This window comes from Doryrhamphus excisus, chromosome 9, assembly GCF_030265055.1.
Source record: "Doryrhamphus excisus isolate RoL2022-K1 chromosome 9, RoL_Dexc_1.0, whole genome shotgun sequence".
NCBI classification, from domain to species: domain Eukaryota; kingdom Metazoa; phylum Chordata; class Actinopteri; order Syngnathiformes; family Syngnathidae; genus Doryrhamphus; species Doryrhamphus excisus.
The window spans coordinates 20230578-20252616 of record NC_080474.1 but is presented as its reverse complement, the minus strand read 5'-3'; the positions used below and the strand labels follow the sequence as shown (position 1 = coordinate 20252616).

The following is a 22039-nucleotide window of genomic DNA, read 5'->3' as shown; positions in this document are numbered from 1 at the left end:
CTGGAGATGTAAAAGAAACTACAAAGACCTGTAAATGTCAGACACAATAGCCATGCTGCAAGTGGTTACTCAACCATGGGATTAAAAGCATTTAAGCCTTGTATCGCTTTCTTTTTTTTTTTTTAATTTTATTTTATTTCTGACCATTCCGGAGAAAAAAGAAAGGAAAGAGAGATGCAATCGGTGATGTTTGGTTGGTTACTCCTTGGTGCAAAAGTGTGGGCTGCAGCATCTGTAAATCTACCGCAGTGCTTTCTTGCACGGAAAAAAAAAAAAAAAAGAAGCAGAAACTATAATGAGCAAACCCTAAAAGGGTTTCTGTGTTGTGGTTAAGGTGCAAAATGGACTGTCACTACTGTTTATTTCATTCGTGTGTGTGGACGTAATGGCAAACATGCAATCAAATTTAGGACGGCGTGACTAGCAGAGTGCTTCACTTCACACTTCTTAATGCCTCCTGGTCAGCGGCAGACACATTTATATCCGCTTATTGACATTTTTATGGGGACCTGGAGGGAAACGGAGGGGAGTCTTGATTAGAGTTGCCACAAAATAAATCCACGACTCGAGGGATTTTTCCAAAAAGGTGTCTTAATTCAGTTGTCATCTCCGCCTGAGTCTTCTTGTTTTGTTCTGATGATGGAGGCGAAACGCAGGTGGAGGGCGAGAAAGTGAAATGAAGACAATTTTTATTTTTTTTTATTTTTTTTGCTTTCTTCACACACAAGTGGAGGTTTGCGGTGTGGCTGCTGGGCGCAGTGGGTCAACGCTCACAAAGCTCTGTTTGTTCCACGGGCCTGCAGGGCTCCCTGGGTAAGCTTGGCTCCAGAGGGAAGCTAAACAAAAAAAAAAAAAAAAAAAAACGAGGCACTGTCTCACACGCTGAGCACGCTCTCGAACACATTCATCCCTTCTCCTCAATAGGGGTTTATATTTCTCTTCTTACAAGACGAAGGGAAACAATATTTTTTCCCAAACAAGGCCTCGGGATAACAGATTTCAGTGTTGCTGCGTGCACTTCCTCTTTGTTTAAATGCCGTTTTCAGTTGTTGCTTGTGGTGAAATGGTGAGATTTTTTTTTTTCGTCTTGTTGTTGTTGGTTTTGTTCCCTTTTTCTTTGTGCTTTTCATCTCCTTTTGTCGTCGTGTAGACACAGAGCTCTTCTTTGTCTTGTGCCGCCTTGTGGATCAACATATTCTGTGAAGAGACAGAGAGAGAGAGAGGAAGAGACGGGGAAAAGGAGACAGGAAGTAGCTGACAGCAACAGGTGCCAAACGCAACATTTACAAGTCGGACGCATAACCTGAGCGACTAAAAAACCACGATAAAACATTTCAATGTTGTGTCTCTTCTCCACTTTTTATGATATGTTCTTCATTTGCACCGTGGCTTGTGTTTCATTGTCACCGGACAGATTTTTCAAGGTCCCCTATTATGCATAATAGTCTTTTTTAATGATGTCATAATAGCAATATGTGTCCCTGGAGCCTGTTTATGTGCACTCAACCTCTCTATGTAGCACTGTAGCTCACACAGCTATGGTCGTGTTGCATGCTACTGCATGCTACGACTTTTATATGTGACTGTTATTATATGTGATACATGGCATCTGCAGTATTACACAGAACAAGTGCAGTGTTACTGCATATTTAAAAAAAAAAGCGGTTACAGTGGACACGCTCTTATTAGCATTGGAGCTACAGACACACAAAACGGTGTGTGGTTCAAATCGGGCACTATTAAAGCTATATTTTGGACAAACACTTGAGGGGTCGTATAGGGACTAATTAACTAAATGTTGAGAAATATGATAATGAAGGCCTTCCAAAGTACAGTCCAGGTAAATAGGAACTAACTAAATCAGAACGAGGCACTTAGACCTCCATTGTTGCATAGTATAGAAAAATACTATCATATTGGAATATGGGCTTTATGGTAATGGTAATGGTTTGATTTCATTTGAACATGCATCAGATTACAATTGAATGCATCCCATAATCAGTTCACAGTTCCACATGTCCAAAAGGAGTAGGAAGAAGCAAAGCTTATTAAATCCTACCCCTCCATCTGGTACTTTTACGAGCAGTTACATTTGTTCACTTCCTGCTTTCCTAATATAGTTTCAGTTTTTTTATTCATGTAATTTTTAAAAATAATTTTTTTTAAATTTTGTATTTTAAAATATTTTGTATTTTAAAATATTTTGTTTTTTAAATTTTTTAAATTTTTTAAATTTTTTAAATTTTTTAAATTTTTTAAATTTTTTAAATTTTTTTAATTTTTTTAATTTTTTGTCACGTACCAAAGTAGGAGGTGATATGAGCATCCAATGCCATAATGGGTACCAGTGTCAATATAGTGATATATATAGCACATCATTCAAGACTCTTCATCCTTGTATTTAGCAAACATTTAGCATCACAGCTACCAGCCAATCACAGGGCACATATGGACAAACAACCATTCACACTCACATTCATACCTATGGACAATTTGGAGTGGCTAATTAACCTAGCATGTTTTTGGAATGTGGGAGGAAACCGGGAAAAAAAACGGGGAGAACATGCAAACTCCACACAGAGATGGCTGAGGGTGGAATTGAACTCGGGTCTCCTAGCTGTGAGGTCTGCGCGCTAACCACTCGACCACCGTGCAGCCCAGTACAAAATCAAATGTGATACAAATGTTACATACAATACTTACCGCTCTCTACATGTTGATCAAGCCACAGGTTTATTGCACGGTTATTGCACAGTTAATGCACAGGATTTTTTGAGCAGTTTTTATTATGGAGTCAACTCCCTTATTGCAGTGAGTGTGAGCGTGGGGGGGGGGGGGTATTTGTTGATCATGTTGTGTAGCCATACATTGAAGTAAATTTGGTGTACTATTTTGAGTATTCTATATTGAGTAAAATTTTCAGGTTAAAACAGCAAAATATTTACTAGTTCCAACTTCTCATCCATATAGGAATGGCGTTCTGGAAAACTGCTTCCGGAGTGGGAAAATCTGAAAACGATGATGTCACCGACTCACCGCTTCATCTTCGCCGTCACGTGACCAGAAGTTCTACTCACACTTGTCGTCTTATACTCGGTAATAACACACTAAGTAACTCCACTTCCCGGAAAAGAGCGTTGAAAAGCGGGCTACAACGTACTTTCGGTCTTTCTTCTTCTATGGTTTGATGTGTCATGTGCTTCGGCGGTTATCTTCCATAACCGGTGGGAGGAGCGTTTGCATTAATGATATGACGAACTTGACAGCCTTATGAGCCTTTGCCTCATTTTTTTTCCATGTGACTTTGTGAATAATTCGTAGACATTACAAGTACCAGTACGAGTACCACGTACGCTAAGAGGATACCTTCCGTGCGATACCACATTCAGGTCAGACGTGCACTGTTGTCGTGTGTGACCGCACTTCACATATAAGTAAATCGGTGATTGAAGGAAGCCGAGATGATTTAGTTTAAATGACCACGGCAGTGACAGCGCCATGATGGAAATTGGACTCCCCCTGCAAATTTACATTACTGCAGGGTACTCAAAGGGAGAGGGGGGGCTCTTTTGGCGGCTGCCATCCACAGCACGAGCCGTCAGGAGGTCCTGGATATGTCACGCTTGTCACCTTCCTTTAAGTGTATGTGCAGACGTGGGAGAGGGATTAATATTATATAGCCTACGGAAGCACAGAGGACGTCTTATCAGCGCCGCAGATGCGATAAGCACCTCTAACCCATGAAAACCCTGCAGAAATCTCCCGGCGAAGAGACAAGCATCTCTTTGTGTTGTTTCCTCACACCGCTGAGTTTCAGCGGCGCCTCTACATTTTTGGCAGATATGATGCAATTTCACATCTGTTGTCGTTTGGTGTGCCTGGATCACACTGTGGCAAATCATCCTGATCGCTACACGGCTCCTTTCAATTATTCAGAGAGGTGGCATATGGCTTTTGGAGATCCTAATCAGATTTACTTAGATTTGTTTTCTTTTTATTCAGACTAGAACTAAAAAGCCCCGAATAACAGCAGTGCAATAAAAGTGCCTGCGATTGTATTATTTGCTATCGCTCGGCATCCGCACGCTCTTCACCTTCTCTTTGTGGGGGATGAAGAAAAAGGAAGGTTTAATCAAAATGTCACTATTATAGAAATATTTTTCCATCATAGCTGCGACACTCATCTCACATTAGTTCACATCAATACAGATGTCAGCGTGCACAAATTGCATTGCCTTCAAACACATTGGAAGCAGTGAATGGAAGTCGCGGCGAACCTTGCTGTCACTTCAGTTTTATCAAAGGAGCACTGAGTGGAACCATGGAAACAACATGTGACACAAAAAAAAAAAAAACAAAAAAAAAAACATCAATGCCGGCGTATTCTGAAATGACAATTTATTGAAGTCGCTGCTGCGCTCACAAAAGATACAAGATGTGCAGATGCCTTCCATGGAAAACAGTGCATTAAGCCTCAGTCGTACGTGAGGATAATTGTTTATGCTCAACAGCGCGGAGGCCGGCGCGTGCATAAAAGAACTACTTACATTGATAAATGTGTATATTTTAACACTACATATTGCAATAACATGTGAATGCTGAGAGACTACAGTATAGCATAGCATACTAAGGGCAAATACTCACTTACTAGCTATTTGCATGTAGTTCTAAAGCAGGGGTCTCAAACACGCGGCCCCCCCATTTGAGGCCCCCGCCTTGATATTAAAGTGCGGCCCGCGCAAGTTTGATATGGATGCTGTATGGTATCATGTACCCAGAAAAAAAATATTACGTTTGATTAATGTTCATGTTAAAGGTTAAATAACTGTTAATAGTTATCCTCCCTATTCGTGTGGAAGTGGTAAGTTTTTGGCAATTTAAGTTGAAAGGAAATAACTCGAAGGCTACCGTTTAGGTCGCTAGCGCTCTAGTTTGCGAGTTAGCATGTGTCTCAAGACCCTGCAGTTGCGCAATATTTTGTAAATAAAAAGAGTATAAATGTGACTATAGTCGTGTTTTGTCATGTCTACAGGGCTCTAATAATGCTTTGTTAATTTTAATCTGAAAAAAATAATTTGTCTAGCCACCAACTATATGTGGTTTCTTAAGTTTTTATTATTTGCCGTGATATTATTATTATTATATTTATTTATTACTGATTGATTTTCTTTATTCTTGATTTGTTTATTTATTTTTCAGTGGAATGTTTTATCAGAGCTTTTATTGCAGAAAATCGGAACCAAAGCACTGAAAAAGTTTGTATATTTTTCCGTTTTTAATAAATACGTTTTTTGTTTTTTTTTGAAAACCTTGCCCAGACCCTAGCTCCAGTGGCCCCCAGGTAAATTGAGTTTGAGACCCCTGTTCTAAAGGCCCCAATTATAGTTTTTTTTTTCAACGTTTTGAAATAGTTCTGCAATACGGTCTGCAGTCATATAACCAAAAAATTTGGTACATACCTTGAAAGAAGTGTGAAATTTCAGCAAGATTAATTGAAAAACATGAATGCCGTTAAGCCAAAATATCTGCATTAAATGTATGCTAGCATGTCTCCCAGTGCCTTTTGACTATAGCCAACAGGGGGCGCCACAATGTCTGTGCAATAGTGTCAGTAGGAATCTTTATCTTTCAGCATTCACAGTTATTTTTCTCATTTATTCTGCACGCCATGCTAGTAAGTAGCAAGTAAGTTAACTCCAAAAGAAAAGTCTAGCTGCACACAAGCTAAAATTTAGAGATATTTTGGGTCTTTTTTAGAGAAAAAAATCAGTGTTGCGTGCTACTCCTACACGATACCTAAAATGCGTGCAACCCACCAGCGACAAGGCATAATGACTCTGCAAGCTACCTGGCATCCTCTGTAGTTGTACGGCCAGGGCCAGTGGCCACGCAGAGGCTCGCATATTCTCTGACAGTGCGTGTAACTGCGCTGGCATTCGGAGCAGCAGATCCCCTGGTGGTCCAGCATGGAGTCAAAGGTCACAGCGTTTCCCTCGCCGGCGTCTCCTCCGCTGCGCTGCAGTTTTTTTTTTTTTTTTTTTTCAAGCAATGTTAATTTTGATGAGAGATCTTTTTGAAAATTCATGCTCATTTGCAATTCAGATCATCTCAAAAAAAAAAAAAAAAAAAAAAAAAAAACACTCCCAACCTCTCATCCACCCAAACATGTGACTGGGGTTCTCTTAGGCAATATGAATTTTTATAAGCAATGGGAGTTTTTCCTCACTTTCAGAACTTTATTAACTTGGGATGGCAGCTGTTGCCCGGCTAACCTGTAATTATGGCTATTAAGAGAGAGATCAAACAGGAGACATCTATTAGTACTTCATGCAAATCCTGCTACCTACTCTTAGGAGTCAATGTACTGTATGTCTGTCTCTGTATTATATTGCCAACCATCCATGCATCATCTGTTGTTTAGTCGTCTATCAATCCAACCATCGTATCTTTGACTATCCTTCCATCCATGCAATCATCCATCAAATGTCTGTCCTACAGACCTCATCTCCATCCAGCCATCATCTATTTCTATCAAGCGGTTGTCCTTCTTTGATCCTTTAGGACGTTTCTCGTTTCCGCATCATCCAACCATCCATTGTTCGTCCAACACACCTAATGTCCATCTGTTCTACAGACGTATCGTCCATCCATCTGTCCTCCCATATATTGTCTGTCCTGTAATCTAGTTATTGGCTCTAGTTATTGTTTCCTACAGACCTTCCATCCATCTTTCATGGTTATGTTGATTGTCCATCCATCCATCCTTCCATCAATACATCCTTCCATCAGTCCATCCATCAATCCATCCATCCATCCATCCATCACTTCATCCAGCCATCCTTCCATCAATCCATCCATCCTTCCATAATCCATCCATCCATCAATCAATCCTTCCATCAATCCATCCTTCCATCCATCCATCCCTCCATCCATCCATCCATCCTTCCGTCAATCCATCCTTCCATCCTTCCATCCTTCCATCAATCCATCCTTCCATCCATCCATCCATCCTTCCATCCTTCCATCAATCTATCCATCCATCTATCCATCCATCTATCCATCCATCTATCCATCCATCTATCAATCTATCCATCCATCCATCCTTCCATCAATCCATCCATCCATCCTTCCATCAATCCATCAATCCATCAATCCATCTATCCATCAATCCATCCTTCCATTTATCCATGCATTTATCCATTTATCCATCCATCCTTCCATCAATCTAGCCATCCATCCATCCATCCTTCCATCAATCTATCCATCATCCCTCCATTAATCTATCCATCCTTCCATTTATCCCTCCATCCTTCCATCAATCTATCCATCCATCCTTTCATCAAGTTATCATCCATCCTTCCATCCTTCCATCCTTCCATCCTTCCATTTATCCATCCATCCTTCCATCTATCTATCATCATCCATCCATCAATCTATCCATCCTTCCATTTATCCATCCATCCATCCTTCCATCAATCTATCCATCCATCCTTCCATCAAGCTATCATCCGTCCATCCGTCCATCCATCCATCCATCCATCCATCCATCCTTCCATCAATTCATCCATCCATCCATCCATCCTTCGATCAATCCATCAATCCACACATCCATCCATCCATCCCACCCCATCATTAATGAGCCATCCATCTTACTCGTCTGTCCGTCCATACAATCTTATTTGTCAGTCTATCCATCCATCCATCCATCACCTATCCACCAATCCACCAATCCAGCGTCTGTTTTTCCGTCCAGGTTAATTCCTGGTTAATAGTTCATTCATTCATTCAATGCAGCCATAGCATAGAACTGTTCTTGCTAACACATGAAGGCGTAGTAATAGAGAGAAGTTGTGATGCTGCTTTCAAGGGTTGCTGCAGGCCTCAGTAAATGCCTTTTGATGGCTCATAAAACATTCACCACTTTTGAAGCCTTGTTTAGACGACAACGCGCTCTACTCACATGATAGGGATTCTCGGGGTTGAATCCCGAGCCCACGTCGGTCTCAGGCCCCTCCTTGCCTCCTTCCTCTAACCTGGAGAAGCCCTCCTTTCCCGCCACCTCCGACACCTCCGTGCGGGACTGTCGCTTGGCCCGCTGAGCGTCCCTCCTCCTCCTCATCTTCTTCCTTCTCTCCCCATCTGTCAGGGCAGCCGCAAGAGGCAGAGTATTGGGTCAGCGAGCGCGAGACGCCTGTCGTGTCCTCCTGAGTGCAATCCTACATAGGCTGCAACCTCCTCAGACGTGCTGAATTATTCAATTAGCAGCAGTGATATGAAGTCGCCTTGCATATTTCAAAAGCATTCTTTTTTAATACAATACAGCAGTCTTTGTCGGGTGTTCACATGTGTTTCACTCACTTCTGTGACTTTTCACAAGTGTGTCGACATATAGCGCAAGCAAGGCCGTCACAACAGATCATATCGCAATAAACAAGTCAAAGTTTTCAGTGAGAAAAAAAAAATTAATCTAGCGGGGCACCAACAACTTATGTCTCTCAATGTGGTAACTAGCTTTAGCATTTTAGCGTTAGCTTTTCTACATCATCAGTAACATCTATAGTGTTTTGTGGCACTAAACTAGTGTTTAAAAAACTCGTATAGAGCCACTAAACGGCTATTAGCAACCCTGCTTCCTGTATGCACACTCTATAATGCTACACATGCTTTTTGCATGTGGGGCACCAACAACTTATGTAGGCTACGTATTCAGAAGACTGAAATACAGACCGTAAAAATAATTTTTCATGTATTATTATATGTAATAATTAAAAAAATAATCATTATATAGTGGTTCTACATACCGCTTATGCATAAAAGTTTCTCAAGGAAAAATGTCTCTCAATGGTAAGTAGCTTTAGCATTTTAGCGTTAGCTTTTCTACATCATCAGTAACATCTATAGTGTTTTGTGGCACTAAACTAGTGTTTAAAAAAACTCCAATAGAGCCACTAAACAGCTATTAGCAACCCTGCTTCCTGTATGCACACTCTATAATGCTACACATCCTTTTTTGCATGTGGGGCACCAACAACTTATGTAGGCTACGTATTCAGAAGACTGAAATACAGACAGTAAAAATAATTTTTCATGTATTATTATATGTAATAATTAAAAAATAATCATTATATAGTGGTTCTACATATCACTTATGCATAAAAGTTTCTCAAGGAAAAATGTCTCTCAATGGTAAGTAGCGTTAGCATTTTAGCGTTAGGTTTTCTACAGCATCAGTAACATCTATAGTGTTTTGTGGAACTAAACTAGTGTTTAAAAAACTCCGATAGAGCCAATAAACGGCTATTAGCAACCCTGCTTCCTGTATGCACACTCTATAATGCTACACATGCTTTTTGCATGTGGGGCACCAACAACTTATGTAGGCTACGTATTCAGAAGACTGAAATACAGACTGTAAAAATAATTTTTCATGTATTATTATATGTAATAATTTAAAAAAAATCATTATATAGTGGTTCTACATATCACTTATGCATAAAAGTTTCTCAAGGAAAAATGTCTCTCAATGGTAAGTAGCGTTAGCATTTTAGCGTTAGGTTTTCTACAGCATCAGTAACATCTATAGTGTTTTGTGGGACTAAACTAGTGTTTAAAAAACTCGGATAGAGCCACTAAACGGCTATTAGCAACCTTGCTTCCTGTATGCACACTCTATAATGCTACACATGCTTTTTGCATGTCGGGCGCCAACAACTTATGTAGGCTACGTATTCAGAAGACTGAAATACAGACCGTAAAAATATTTTTTCATTTATTATTACATTTAATAATTAAAAAATATTCATTATACAGTAAACCTCGGCTATATCGGACTCGGATATATCGGAAATTCGCTCACAACGGACAGATAAAAAAGAACCAATTTTTCTGTAATGCATTTCCAATAAAAAATCATTGCATATATCGGATTTTTTTATAACGGATTTCGCCTATTTCGGACAAAATCTCCAGCCCCGTTCCAATGCATTTCCATTAAATTTCCCTGGCATATATCGGATGGCCGCATCGTGGCGCTCCGATTCGCCGAATCGTGACAGGCCGCTATACGACGTCATTTGCAGCGTTTGCAGCGTTGCCTGCGCGTCCAGGTACATTGGAAACATAGTCAAGGAAGTGCCTTTTTATAACGGATAAAATCCCATTCACGCATATACCGGATATAAATCCCATATATGCGTAAAACGGACATTTTCCGGTATACGCATATAACGGATTTCGCTTATATCGGACAAAACCAGTGGGAACAATTGAATCCGATATATCCGAGGTTTACTGTATAGTGGTTCCTTCATTCTACATATCAAGTTTCATTCAAGTTTCTCAAGGAAAGACGTTACTTCAAGATGTCTCTCAATGTGGTAACTAGCTTTAGCATTTTAGCGTTAGCTTTTCTACATCATCAGTAACATCTATAGTGTTTTGTGGAACTAAACTAGTGTTTAAAAAACTCGTATAGAGCCACTAAACAGCTATTAGCAACCCTGCTTCCTGTATGCACACTCTATAATGCTACCCATGCTTTTTGCCGTAGGGCTTCAGCAAGTTTATCAAACAAACAAATGTGTTTTTTCTTTACAAGCCATTGCTAGCAACGGAAACAGAGAAGTAGATCTTGAGGGAGGGTTGAGAGAGATTATCTGGTTTATAGCCACACCCATATAAGGAAGTCAGCTCCTCTGTGACATCACAATGGGTGATGTTTTACCACGCCTTCTGAAACCAAGCTTTTTGGGCCATCTCAAACTTTTTCCTGGACTTATTATCTGAAACTTTGGCATCGTTTAACACGAGAATACTACATTCTTACTACATTTATAGGTCAGAAAAGTTGAAAAATCATAATAGGTACCCTTTAACAGTATCGCGATCCACTTGCCATAGTATTTATATTATGTCCCATTCTTTGACGGTTTTAATTATCTAAATAATTTATTCAATTGAACAAACTACTCTGTATTACAATATATAAATATAAATAAAGAGTAAATATATAAAATAACTGTGTCCTAGTTGGGGTCTACTGGGGCACTGCCATTAATGTGAAGTCGCCACTGGAATAAACTATGAAAGACATTAGAAATAGTCCAAAGCTTAATTAATTTCAGGTCATTTTTTCCCAGATTTTGGAATGCTGTGAATCGCATCAATTTCAAGAAGAAGAAGAAAAAAAAAAAAAGACGGCAAACCTTTGGGAACGAGAGGTTGGAGCCAGTAAATAGGAAGCTCCTCGCACAGAGCCAGAATCTTATGACTCAAGAAAGCGGTGTCCTTCAGCGGCTGCTCTGAAGAAACCCAGATGAGGAACTCATCATCAAACCTCACTGGCATGTTTTCATCAGCCTGGCAAGAAAGACAAACAGAAAAAAAAAAAACTAGACGCCCTGGAAACATGTCGGCGAAAAAAAAAAGCGGCGGGGTCAAGCTGTGAAATGGTGACATTCAGTGGAAAGTAAACCGTATATACCAGGTCAGACATCAGTGACGCTTTATCGTGAGTTCCAATCCGTGGAAGGTTGCCTTTGATTTGGGATTTTATATAACACTTGTCTCCCCGGAAGAATCGGATTGCAGTCACTCCCTGCGCCAAATCACAGAGATGCCATGTTTACACTCACAGTTCTGCGAAAAACAAGCGTTTCTTTCCGTGGAAGCCAAAACGAAAAAAGGACAAATTCACTCACACTTTGAAAGTCACGCATCTCCACGGCCTCCTCGTCTCCGCTCTTGGTTTTGAACCTCTCCACGTTGTCGTCAGAATCAATTTCCACTGAGCCCTCTCTCACCTCCCCGTTGATGTTCATGCTGTAATGAACGCTGTACACCTGCGAGTGTTTCAAAACGCAACCTTAAACGACTCATTAGTCAAGTGGGGAAGCCGGAGAAATGCAGAGTGGCAGAAATGATGCTGCTTTTTACTTTCATCATGTTGGCTTCCATTCAAGAAGTCCTGTGTGCTTTGTGCTCAGCAGGAACCAAGCGAGGCACTGTGGGGTGGGGGGGGGGGCATCTTTGCTTTACAGGTGAGCTCATTAAGACTCATGTCAATAGTGAAACGCTTTTGATGTGCTGACCTTAGAAGCATTTTTGATGTGCTTTGACATTTCTATGGCAAACACAAAATTATGGTCATGGTTTTATTTCTGTTGAACGTGCGTCAGATTGCGATTGAATGCATCGCATAAATCAGTTCACAGTTCCACATGTCCAAAAAGGAGTAGGAAGAAGCAAAGCTTATTAAATCCTACCCCTCCATCTGGTACTTTTACAATCAGTAACTGTTACATTTGTTCACTTCCTGCTTTCCTAATGTAGTTTAATTTAAAAAAATGTAAAAGTTAAAATATTTTTGTACAATTTTTTTAAATGTTTAAATTTTTTTTTTAAATTTAAGTTTTAAAATGTTAATATTTTTTTTAATTTTAACATTTTTTAATTTTTTGTCACGTATCGAAGTACTCGGTGATATGAGCATCCAATGCCATAATGGGTACCATAGTAAGTGTCAATATAGTGATATATATAGCACATCATGACTGGTTCAAGACTCTTCATCCTTGTATTTAGCAAACATCAACTGCTTGTATTGTTTCTTGAATTGGCTCATCGTTGTGCATTGTTTGAGGTCCTCATTTTGGTAGATTAAAATTGAAATATTAAAGAAAGAAAGTCATAATATTGTAAAAAAAAATGAATAGAGTTTAAATTTTGGAAGAATGAGAATGAGAATTAAGTCAAAATATTATGGGAGTAATGCCATAATTCCGATAAGAAAATCTGAACTAATTGGAAAATAAAAAACAAACAACAACAGCTTTAATTTTATGAGAATTAAGTCAAAATATGAGAGGAAAAGGTAGAAAAAAGCACAATTTTACAAGTCATTTTAGCAGTAAAGATAAATATTAAATAATAAATGAAGTAATATCCATTATGGTCGTCACCTCGTACTTCGGTATGAGGTACATTATTAAAAAAAATACAAAAAAAAAACTTAAACTGTATTATGGAAAGCAGGAAGTGAACAAATATATTTTTTTTAATTTTATTTTATTTTTTTAATTTTAATTTTATTTTAACATTTTAAAAATAAAAACAAAACTTAAACTATATTAGGAAAGCAGGAAGTGAACAAATGTAACAGTTAGTGATTGTAAAAGTACCAGATGGAGGGGTAGGATTTAATAAGCTTTGCTTCTTCCTACTCCTTTTTGGACATGTGGAACTGGGAACTGATTATGGGATGCATTCAATTGTAATCTGATGCATGTTCAAATGAAATTAAACCATTGCCATTAATTCATTTTCTATGCCGCTTATCCTCACTAGGGTTATAATAGTGGTATAATAGGGTTATAATATAATAATAATAATAATGAGAAAAAAATATTATTTAAGAATAAAATTGAAAGGTCTGGAAAAGAAAAAAAAAAGAAAAAAAATTTTTTTTTCACATATAATAAAGCTGGTATGGAATTTTTTCTTCAAGTACATATCCATCATCCCGGATGGAAAAGATATGGACGCCCCTTGAGATACCTTCTGATGTGAATTGTCAGCATAGAACCTAATTATGAGGATTTTCCTTGCGTATTCTCGTGTCATATATCGTTCCTCAGCTTGTCAGTTGTCAACACTTACGTTCCGCTCGCTTTCTTTCCTCAGGAGGAGAGCGGCCATGGAGGCACAGATCATCAACACAGTTCCGACGATGAGAACCGCGGCTCCGTATCTCAGCAGGCGACAGGCTCCTGGAGGATTTGGGACCTTAAGTTAAGACACATTGGTTAATTGTTGTGTATAATTGAGAACTCCAATATGTCTTACCCAGGGTGTGAAGATTTGGGGGGTTTCTTCCGTTATCTCCTTCATGATGCCTTCTACTCGTGTTCCTGGTTCTGAAACTCTCCTTCTTCTCTCAGAGGAGACTTTCAATGAACTCGGAGAGTCTTTTTTTTTTTTTTTAACATGTCACTGCGAATGACGTGCAGCTGAGATGAATTCTTTTGGTGTGGATGTTACCTGTGGGTGCCCAAAGCGAGGTGGCCGCCCTAAAGGAGCACGAGGAGCTCAAGGAGCTCAATACAAAGCAGTACAGTAAATGCTAGTGGAAAAAAAAATAGGAAAAAATAATCTCGCTGTTGTTTGCTCCCGTGTGAATAATGCGGCCTAATAGTTTAATTCGCTCTGTGATGCGCGGCATCGGACTGTAATCAAAAACATTCATTCATTTTTCTGCTTTGAAAGGTAGCTCGGCGGTCAGGGCGAGTCACGTGATCTCATGCCTCAAACACACACACACACACAAAAAGAAAAAAAAAAAACAAACAGGGTAAGCGAGTCAAATATGCGGCGCTGCTGTTGCTTGGAAACAGATTGAACCTCATTTTGTGGATAATTGGTATGCTGGAAGGCAATCAGAAAGGTGATGGAGTTAGTTGACCTTTAGAGAAAATATGCAATTGTGAGCGCATTTGATCAACAACGCGGTATTTGCATGCAAATTGGAGGGCGGCGGCACACGGAACTGCTGGAATGACGATGACGATGTCTTATGTGTGTTATCACTTTGGGAGAGCCGCATATTTTGGGGGCCGACATTAGGTTGTTTAGATGGAGCCTCACCACACTACACTCACCATAATTGAGTATTGGCTACAACAAGTATAGTGACATATTTTCGGGTGAAAAAAAATAATAAATATTTTTAAATTATTGTTTATATCTAATGCATTTTTTTGGCAAAATACATTTTCTTAGGTGAGTGTGAATGGTTGTTTGTCTATATGTGCCCTGTGATTGGCTGGCCACCAGTCCAGGGTGTACCCCGCCTCTTGCCTGCAAGACAGCTGGGATAGGCTCCAGCAATTCCGCAACCCTTGTGAGGATAAGCAGTAGAAAATGAATGAATGAATGAGTCTGTGAAATAAAAAATTTAAGAACCATATTTCACTCAAAATTGACTTAAAAAATAATCATGTAGTCAACATATACTATATTTTTTAGTACATGCAATTTGTCAGAATTTAGTAAGATTTTCTACAACAAGCCATTTCAAAATTTTGTTAAATTTTTTTCAAATACATAAATATGAAAATAATTTTAAATGAATTTATAACATTTATAGTAAATGTTTGGAATTTTTGTACAAATTGAATGGTTTCTTCTTACTGGATAACCATTTTTGGCAGAAATAACATTTTTAAAAATTGCTTTATTTGTTACAAAAATAATATATTCTTAGTGTCAGCCATATTTGTGGAATGTACAGGGCAGGACTCAACATCATGAGGATAAGCGGTAGAAAATGAATGAATGAATGAGTTTATGAAAATAAATAATTAAAGTGTATTAATCAATGAAGAACCAAATTTCACTCAAAATTGACTTTAAAAAAATAATCATGTAGTCAACATACGTATACTATATTTTTTAGTACATGCAATTTGTCAAAATGTAGTCCGATTTTCTACAAAAAGCCATTTCAAAATTTTGTTAATTTTGTAATTTTTTTGTAAATTTTTTTGTAGATTTTTGAAAAAAAATTGTAATTTTTTGTAAAATTTTTGTAATTTTTTTGTAATTTTTTGTAAAATTTTTTGCAAAATTTTTGCAAACTTTTTGCAAAATTTTTGTAAAATTTAAAAATTGTAATTTTTTTAAATTACTGGCTCTTCGGCAGAAATAATATTTTAAAAAATTGCATTTTTGTTGCAAAAAAAAAAATCTTTTTAGTACGGTGTGTCGGCCATATTTGTGGAATATACAGTGCACGACTCAAACATCATTTTCTATTGCTTTTTGATTGGCTTCTGAATTATCTTCTAAGCGGATGTGACGGCAACAGCAAACATTCTTTTTTCACAATTTATTTGTGCAACAATGTGACCAAAAAAAAAAAAAACTATCTAGCACAAACGTTGTTCATATTGATTGTTTTTCACAGCAGTCGAGCCCCTAAACGCCCCCCCCCCCACCCGAGTCCTCACTTAAATAACACATGCTCTTGAAAAGTCATAATAAAATTCATTTTTACATTGAAGCCTTATGAAAAATATATTATTAATGTACAAAAATCTTGCATATTACACATGATCTTACAACAGACAGATGACATACTACAAGTCACAACATTAAGATGTACAGTACAATTTAAGAGTTTGTGTACTCCGGGATGGAGATCTCATCCGTTTCCTGTATTCTGGCCGGCGTGGGGGGGCCAACAAGAATATAATCAAACTCCTGGTGTTGGACTTTTTCATACACGCTTTGCAGGCCGTTGCCTTTAGGCACGTGGGACGGATAGTAGTGTTCCCTCCTGGTGTCCCGGGGAAGCGAAGCCATCCTGGAGAAGGTTGACAGGTTAGGCCCAGAAGCCATGCTGGTGTTGGGCCTGGACGCCGAGGGGCTCCAGCATCTGTCGGAGTGTCCCAGGACTTTGCATTCGCTTGTGCACGCCCAGAGAGCTGTCAGAGATAAAAACACACTAATTGATTGCTAATTACGCGAGGTTAATTGTTGTGTTCATAATTACCATTTGTTACAAAAATAATATATTCTTAGTGTCAGCCATATTTGTGGAATGTACAGGGCAGGACTCAACATCATGAGGACAAGCGGTAGAAAATGAATGAATGAATGAGTTTATGAAAATAAATAATTAAAGTGTATTAATCAATGAAGAACCAAATTTCACTCAAAATTGACTTTGAAAAAATAATCATGTAGTCAACATATACGATATTTTTTAGTACATGCAATTTGTCAGAATTTAGTCAGATTTTCTACAAAAAGCCATTTGTTAATTTTGTAATTTTTTTGTAAATTTTTTGTAAATTTGTTGTAATTTTTTTGTAATTTTTTTGTAATTTTTTTGTAATTTTTTTGTATTTTTTTTTGTAATTTTTTGTAATTTTTTGTAATTTTTTGTAATTTTTTTGTAATTTTTGTAAAATATTTGTAATTTTTTGTAAAATTTTTGTAAATTTGTTGTAAATTTTTTGTAATTTTTTTGTAATTTTTTTGTAATTTTTTTGTAATTTTTTGTAATTTTTTTGTAATTTTTTTGTAATTTTTTTGTAATTTTTGTAAAATATTTGTATTTTTTTTGTAATTTTTTTGTAATTTTTTTGTAATTTTTTTGTAATTTTTTTGTAATTTTTGTAAAATATTTGTAATTTTTTTGTATTTTTTTTGTAAAATTTTTGTAAATTTTTTGTAATTTTTTTGTAATTTTTTTGTAATTTTTTTGTAATTTTTTTGTAATTTTTTTGTAATTTTTTTGTAAATTTTTTGTAAATTTTTTGTAAATTTTTTGTAAATTTTTTGTTAAATTTAAAAATTGCAAAAAAAAATTTGAATTACTGGATCTTCGGCAGAAATAATATTTTAAAAAATTGCATTTTTGTTGCAAAAAAAAATCTTGACACACTAATTGATTGCTAATTACGCGAGGTTAATTGTTGTGTTCATAATTACCATTTGTGGGGGGGGAATCTTTCTTGTGCACGTCTCCGCTTATGTCAGAATCGCTGTCGTTGAAGTCGCTGTCACCTTTTCCGCTGTCCTTGCCGCTGATGTGGGGGTCCCTCGCCGAGATGGTTGTGAATGAATTCCCCTTCCATATTGTTATCGGTCTCAAGGCTTCTTTCCCGTATCCGGGTAAAGTGGAATAGCCCTGAAGGTCACATGAAAAACTAATGAGGCGACATAACATAACCCCCACCCCCTCCCCTACCCGAGTTTATTCACGTACCTTTAGTTTGCCTTCCATGACCCTGTTATTGGGCTCAAAGACGCCCGCCGCTTGACATGCGTCCTCGCAGGCCATATCCGCCGCCGCCGCCGCCATCGCCGCGTTGCCGGCAGCCAGCGTCGTCTGCTCAGGGAACGGATGCGTCTCGAACGTTTTCCCGATTAAAGAATCGATGCCGCCGCTTTCGGTGTTCTCTGTTTTTTTAGGCGCCTCCGCTCGCTCGTCGTAGCGCTCCCGCGTCTCTTTCCTGCGCCGGCTGCAAATAGTCGTGATGAGAATGATGGCCAGCAGCAGGAGCGAGCAGCTCCCCGCCAGGACGATGATAATCGCCACCGAGGTGTCCCACTCGAAGAGATACTCGTCGTGAGCGGAGGACGCCACGCTGGGCACGGCGCCCTCGATGAAATTGAAGTGAATAATCGCCGTGGACGTCATCGAAGGGGAGCCGTTGTCGCTGACCGACACCACCGCTTTGACGTTGTCGGTGACGTCGTACGTCAGCTGTCGACTCACGTGTACTTTCCCCGTGTCTTTATCGATGGAGAACCCCAACAGGGCGCCTTCTGTGATTTTATAGGACAAACGAGCGTTGATGCCTTCGTCGGCGTCTGTGGCCTTTATATGCGTGACGACGTAACCCGGCGGCGCGTCCTTCGGGAGGAAGACATCAGCGGAGCCCTTATAAAGCGGCGGTTCGATGATACAAGGCTCGTTGTCGTTTTGATCGACTATTTTTAACCGTATAACGGCCGTGCTTTGAAGCTGCGGCGAACCGCCGTCGCCGGCTTGGACGTGGACATCGAGCTGTCTCATGACCTCGTAGTTGAAACTTCGTAGAGCGTAAATTGACCCCGATACAGAATTCAGCGAAACGAACGTATTCACAGGGGAGCCCATGATGAGGCTATCCACGAGTCTGTACGTGATTTTGCCGTTGTTGCCTAAATCCGCGTCCGTGGCTTCAACGGTGGCGATGTAAGCGCCCGGAGCGTTGTTCTCGGCTACGGAGACTTCGTAAACCGGTTTAGTGAAACGTGGCGCGTTGTCGTTTTCGTCACTGATTCTGATTGTGTACTGGGTGATCTTCCTGAGAGGCGGTGACCCAAAGTCCTCCGCCATGACCGTGAGATTGTACTCGCTGATCCTTTCGCGGTCTAACGGCGCCGCCGTCACTATCATGTAGCTGTCCTCGTAGGCTTGCCGGAGTTTAAAGTGGTCATGACCGTAAAGGGTGCAGTGGACTTGGCTGTTCACGCCGGAGTCCCGATCCGAAGTCGTGACGAGCGCGACTAGACTGTCTTTTTCCGCCGCTTCGCTTATATGCGCCGTGCCCGTTGTAATCGACGTCATGGGTGTGATGCTGATTTCCGGCGCGTTGTCGTTGACGTCTGTGACGTGGATGACGATTTTGCACACAGACGGGATCGGATTGGGTCCTAAATCCGTGGCCTGGATGTCCAACTCGTACGTACGTTTATCCTCGAAGTCTACCGGACTCCTAAGCGTCAAACGACCGGATCTGTTATCCACGTGGAAAAGCTCCCGTATCAAGTGAGAGACTTGTTTCCCGAATCCGTAGACCACCTCGCCGTTTTGACCCTCATCTGCGTCCTCCGCGTTCAGATCCAGGATCACGGTACCGACAGGCGCGTCCTCTGGTAAACTCACAGAAAAGCTATTCTGGTCAAAAACCGGACTGTTATCATTGAAGTCTGTCACTCTAACGGTTATTTTAGTGGATCCGGATCTGGGTGGGTTCCCACCATCTGTAGCGACCAAATCCAGCGAGTAGGACGCCAGGGTCTCCCTGTCTAGTTCCTTCATTAGCACCAATTCCGCATATTTAACCCCGTCTGCTCTGAGTAGAACATCAATTGTGAAGTGACTGTTAACGGAAATCTGATAGCTTTGGATGTAGTTGGAGCCCACGTCCGAGTCCGTGGCAGGGTCCAGAGGAACATGAGAACCCACGGCTGCGTTCTCGGAGATTTCCACTACCGACTCCGCGCTGGGGAACTCCGGGGAGTTGTCGTTGATGTCTTTGATCTCCACTTCGACGTGGATCAATTTGTAACGCTCTTTGGAGAAACTCACGACGTCGAAAGCGACCGGACACTGTGGAGTGTGTCGGCACATCCGCTCCCGGTCCATTCTCTCGCCGACGCTCAGCTGCCCGTCGCTTTCCCGCACCCTGATGAACGAGTCATTGAACTGCCTCATCATTCTGAAATTGGTCCTGGAGGAGTGAGGCGCACTCAAGGACATGTCCTTGGCCAGGTTTCCTATCACGGTGCCCGCCGCTTGCTCCTCGTTGCACTGGTAACGGATCGTGTTCCCCTCCGTCCGAGCCAGGGAAGCGCATAAAAACGGCTGCAGGGAAAGCAGAAATATCCACCAGTGATAATAAGTAATAAATATCATTTTCATAGTATCCATGAAGCGCAGACAAAGGAGAGAGAGAGAGAGGTCCGCCTCTGGAGCGAGCTCTCCGCGTACTGAGAGAGGGAGAAAGTTACTTTGCGCCTTTACGCGCAACGCAGCGGCATCCTGCTCGCTCGCTCGCTCGCTCGCTTGCTGCGTCGACTCCAACCTCCCGACACCTCCGGATTTTTTTTTTTTTTTTTTTTTTGCACTGGAGCTCTTGTCGTGCGCTAATAAGACCAAGTGTGGCCAATCCCCGCCTTGACAAATATATAAATATATAGAAGAAACGCATACATGGGAGTCTGTGTAAAAGAAGAACTCCATCGGACTCTTTATCGTCTTTTGCAGCCCTCGCTGACTCAACAAAATATTTCCTTTTCTTTTTGCACTTTTTATAACCTAATGTGCGGACATTTGTACATTTTAGGACTTATTTTTTAAAATCTGAAATAACTACATGTCAATGTGATACAAGAAAGGACTCAACTGAGGAAACATCACAGCATATCATATCAACTCCACTAGACCGAGTGCATATACGTATATGAGTGACATAAATGATGCACTTCCCCACTCCATCCACCAGAGGGCAAATGACTACATTTACATTCATTGATTCATTCATTTTCTACCGCTTTTCTACTGCTGGAGCCTATCCTATCTGTTATTAGAGTCCTCTATACTTTATATAACACCCCTACAGTCACCTTTACACTCATTCATTCATTCATTTTCTACCGCTTTTTCCTCAGCTGTTGTTAGAGTCCTCTAGACTTTATATAACACCCCTACAGTCACCTTTACACTCATTCATTCATTCATTTTCTACCGCTTTGTCGTCACAAGGGTCGTGGGGGGGTGCTGGAGCCTATCCCAGCTGTCTTCGGGGCGAGAGAGGCGGGGTAAACCCTGGACTGGTGGCCAGCCAATCACAGGGCACATATAGACAAACAACCATTCACACTCACATTCATACCTATGGACAATTTGGAGTCGCTAATTAACCTAGCATGTTTTTGGAATGTGGGAGGAAACCGGAGTACCCGGAGAAAACCCACGCATGCACGGGGAGAACATGCAAACTCCACACAGTGGAATTGAACCCTGATCTCCTAGCTATGAGGTCTGCGCGTTAACCACTAGACCGCCGTGCCGCCACTACATTTTTCGCGTTGTGTCACTCCTGATACCGTTCATTAGGAACCCTTAAAGCAGGGTGTCCAAAATGCGGCCTGAGTGCCTGTTTGCGCATCGTTCTTTATTAGCCCCAGCAGTAGAAAATGAATGAATTTGTATATTATATTTGAAGTTCATACTAATATACATTTTCACCTATACCACTAAGCTGAAATGCAGTATTTTTCTTGAAATACATATAACTTATATATACGCATGTACTTATATGTACATGTGTTACTTTCCAAAATATCAAAGTGACCGTGGAAAAACACTTGGACACCCCCACTGTAGATGAAGATGTACCTTTGCATGAATTGATTTACACCGGATTGACTTTAGCACCTTTACTGCAACAAAATGTACCAAAGTAAACCTTTTTTTTTTTTTTTTTTGTCTGGCTCAGCTCTGCTTGACTCTTCATGCCTCGCAGGAAACTTCAAAAAAACCACGGCACAGTGAATGCATCCTAAGCCAGAAGGAGTCACGCTAACAAATAACATAAATGCAGGAGAAGGCAGGAAGGAAGAACGATAATACTGCACCAGCAGGGTAAGTTCACATTAGCACGTATCAAATCAAATCAACTTTATTTGTATAGCACTTTTCCTGCAAAATCAATTCAACTTTATTTGTATAACACTTTTCCTGCAAAATCAAATCAACTTT

General features: G+C 40.1%; 2 protein-coding genes across 2 annotated transcripts; both read right to left on the bottom strand.

Moving 5' to 3' along the window:
* Positions 1-5754: 5754 nt before the first annotated feature.
* LOC131135993 (leukocyte cell-derived chemotaxin 1-like) lies at positions 5755-13887 on the bottom strand. The gene is made up of 7 exons (XM_058082436.1): positions 13843-13887; positions 13657-13782; positions 11700-11840; positions 11483-11596; positions 11205-11358; positions 7961-8139; positions 5755-6016 (listed from the first exon to the last, which is right to left on the bottom strand). The coding sequence occupies exons 1-7, from the start codon at positions 13885-13887 to the stop codon at positions 5786-5788; spliced, it is 990 nt and encodes a 329-aa protein (XP_057938419.1). The 3' UTR covers positions 5755-5785.
* A 2104-nt stretch (positions 13888-15991) lies between these two features.
* On the bottom strand, positions 15992-20358 carry si:ch211-199f5.1 (protocadherin-8). The gene is made up of 3 exons (XM_058082991.1): positions 17771-20358; positions 17494-17692; positions 15992-16481 (listed from the first exon to the last, which is right to left on the bottom strand). The coding sequence occupies exons 1-3, from the start codon at positions 20204-20206 to the stop codon at positions 16168-16170; spliced, it is 2949 nt and encodes a 982-aa protein (XP_057938974.1). The 5' UTR covers positions 20207-20358; the 3' UTR covers positions 15992-16167.
* Between the last annotated feature and the right edge of the window lie 1681 nt (positions 20359-22039).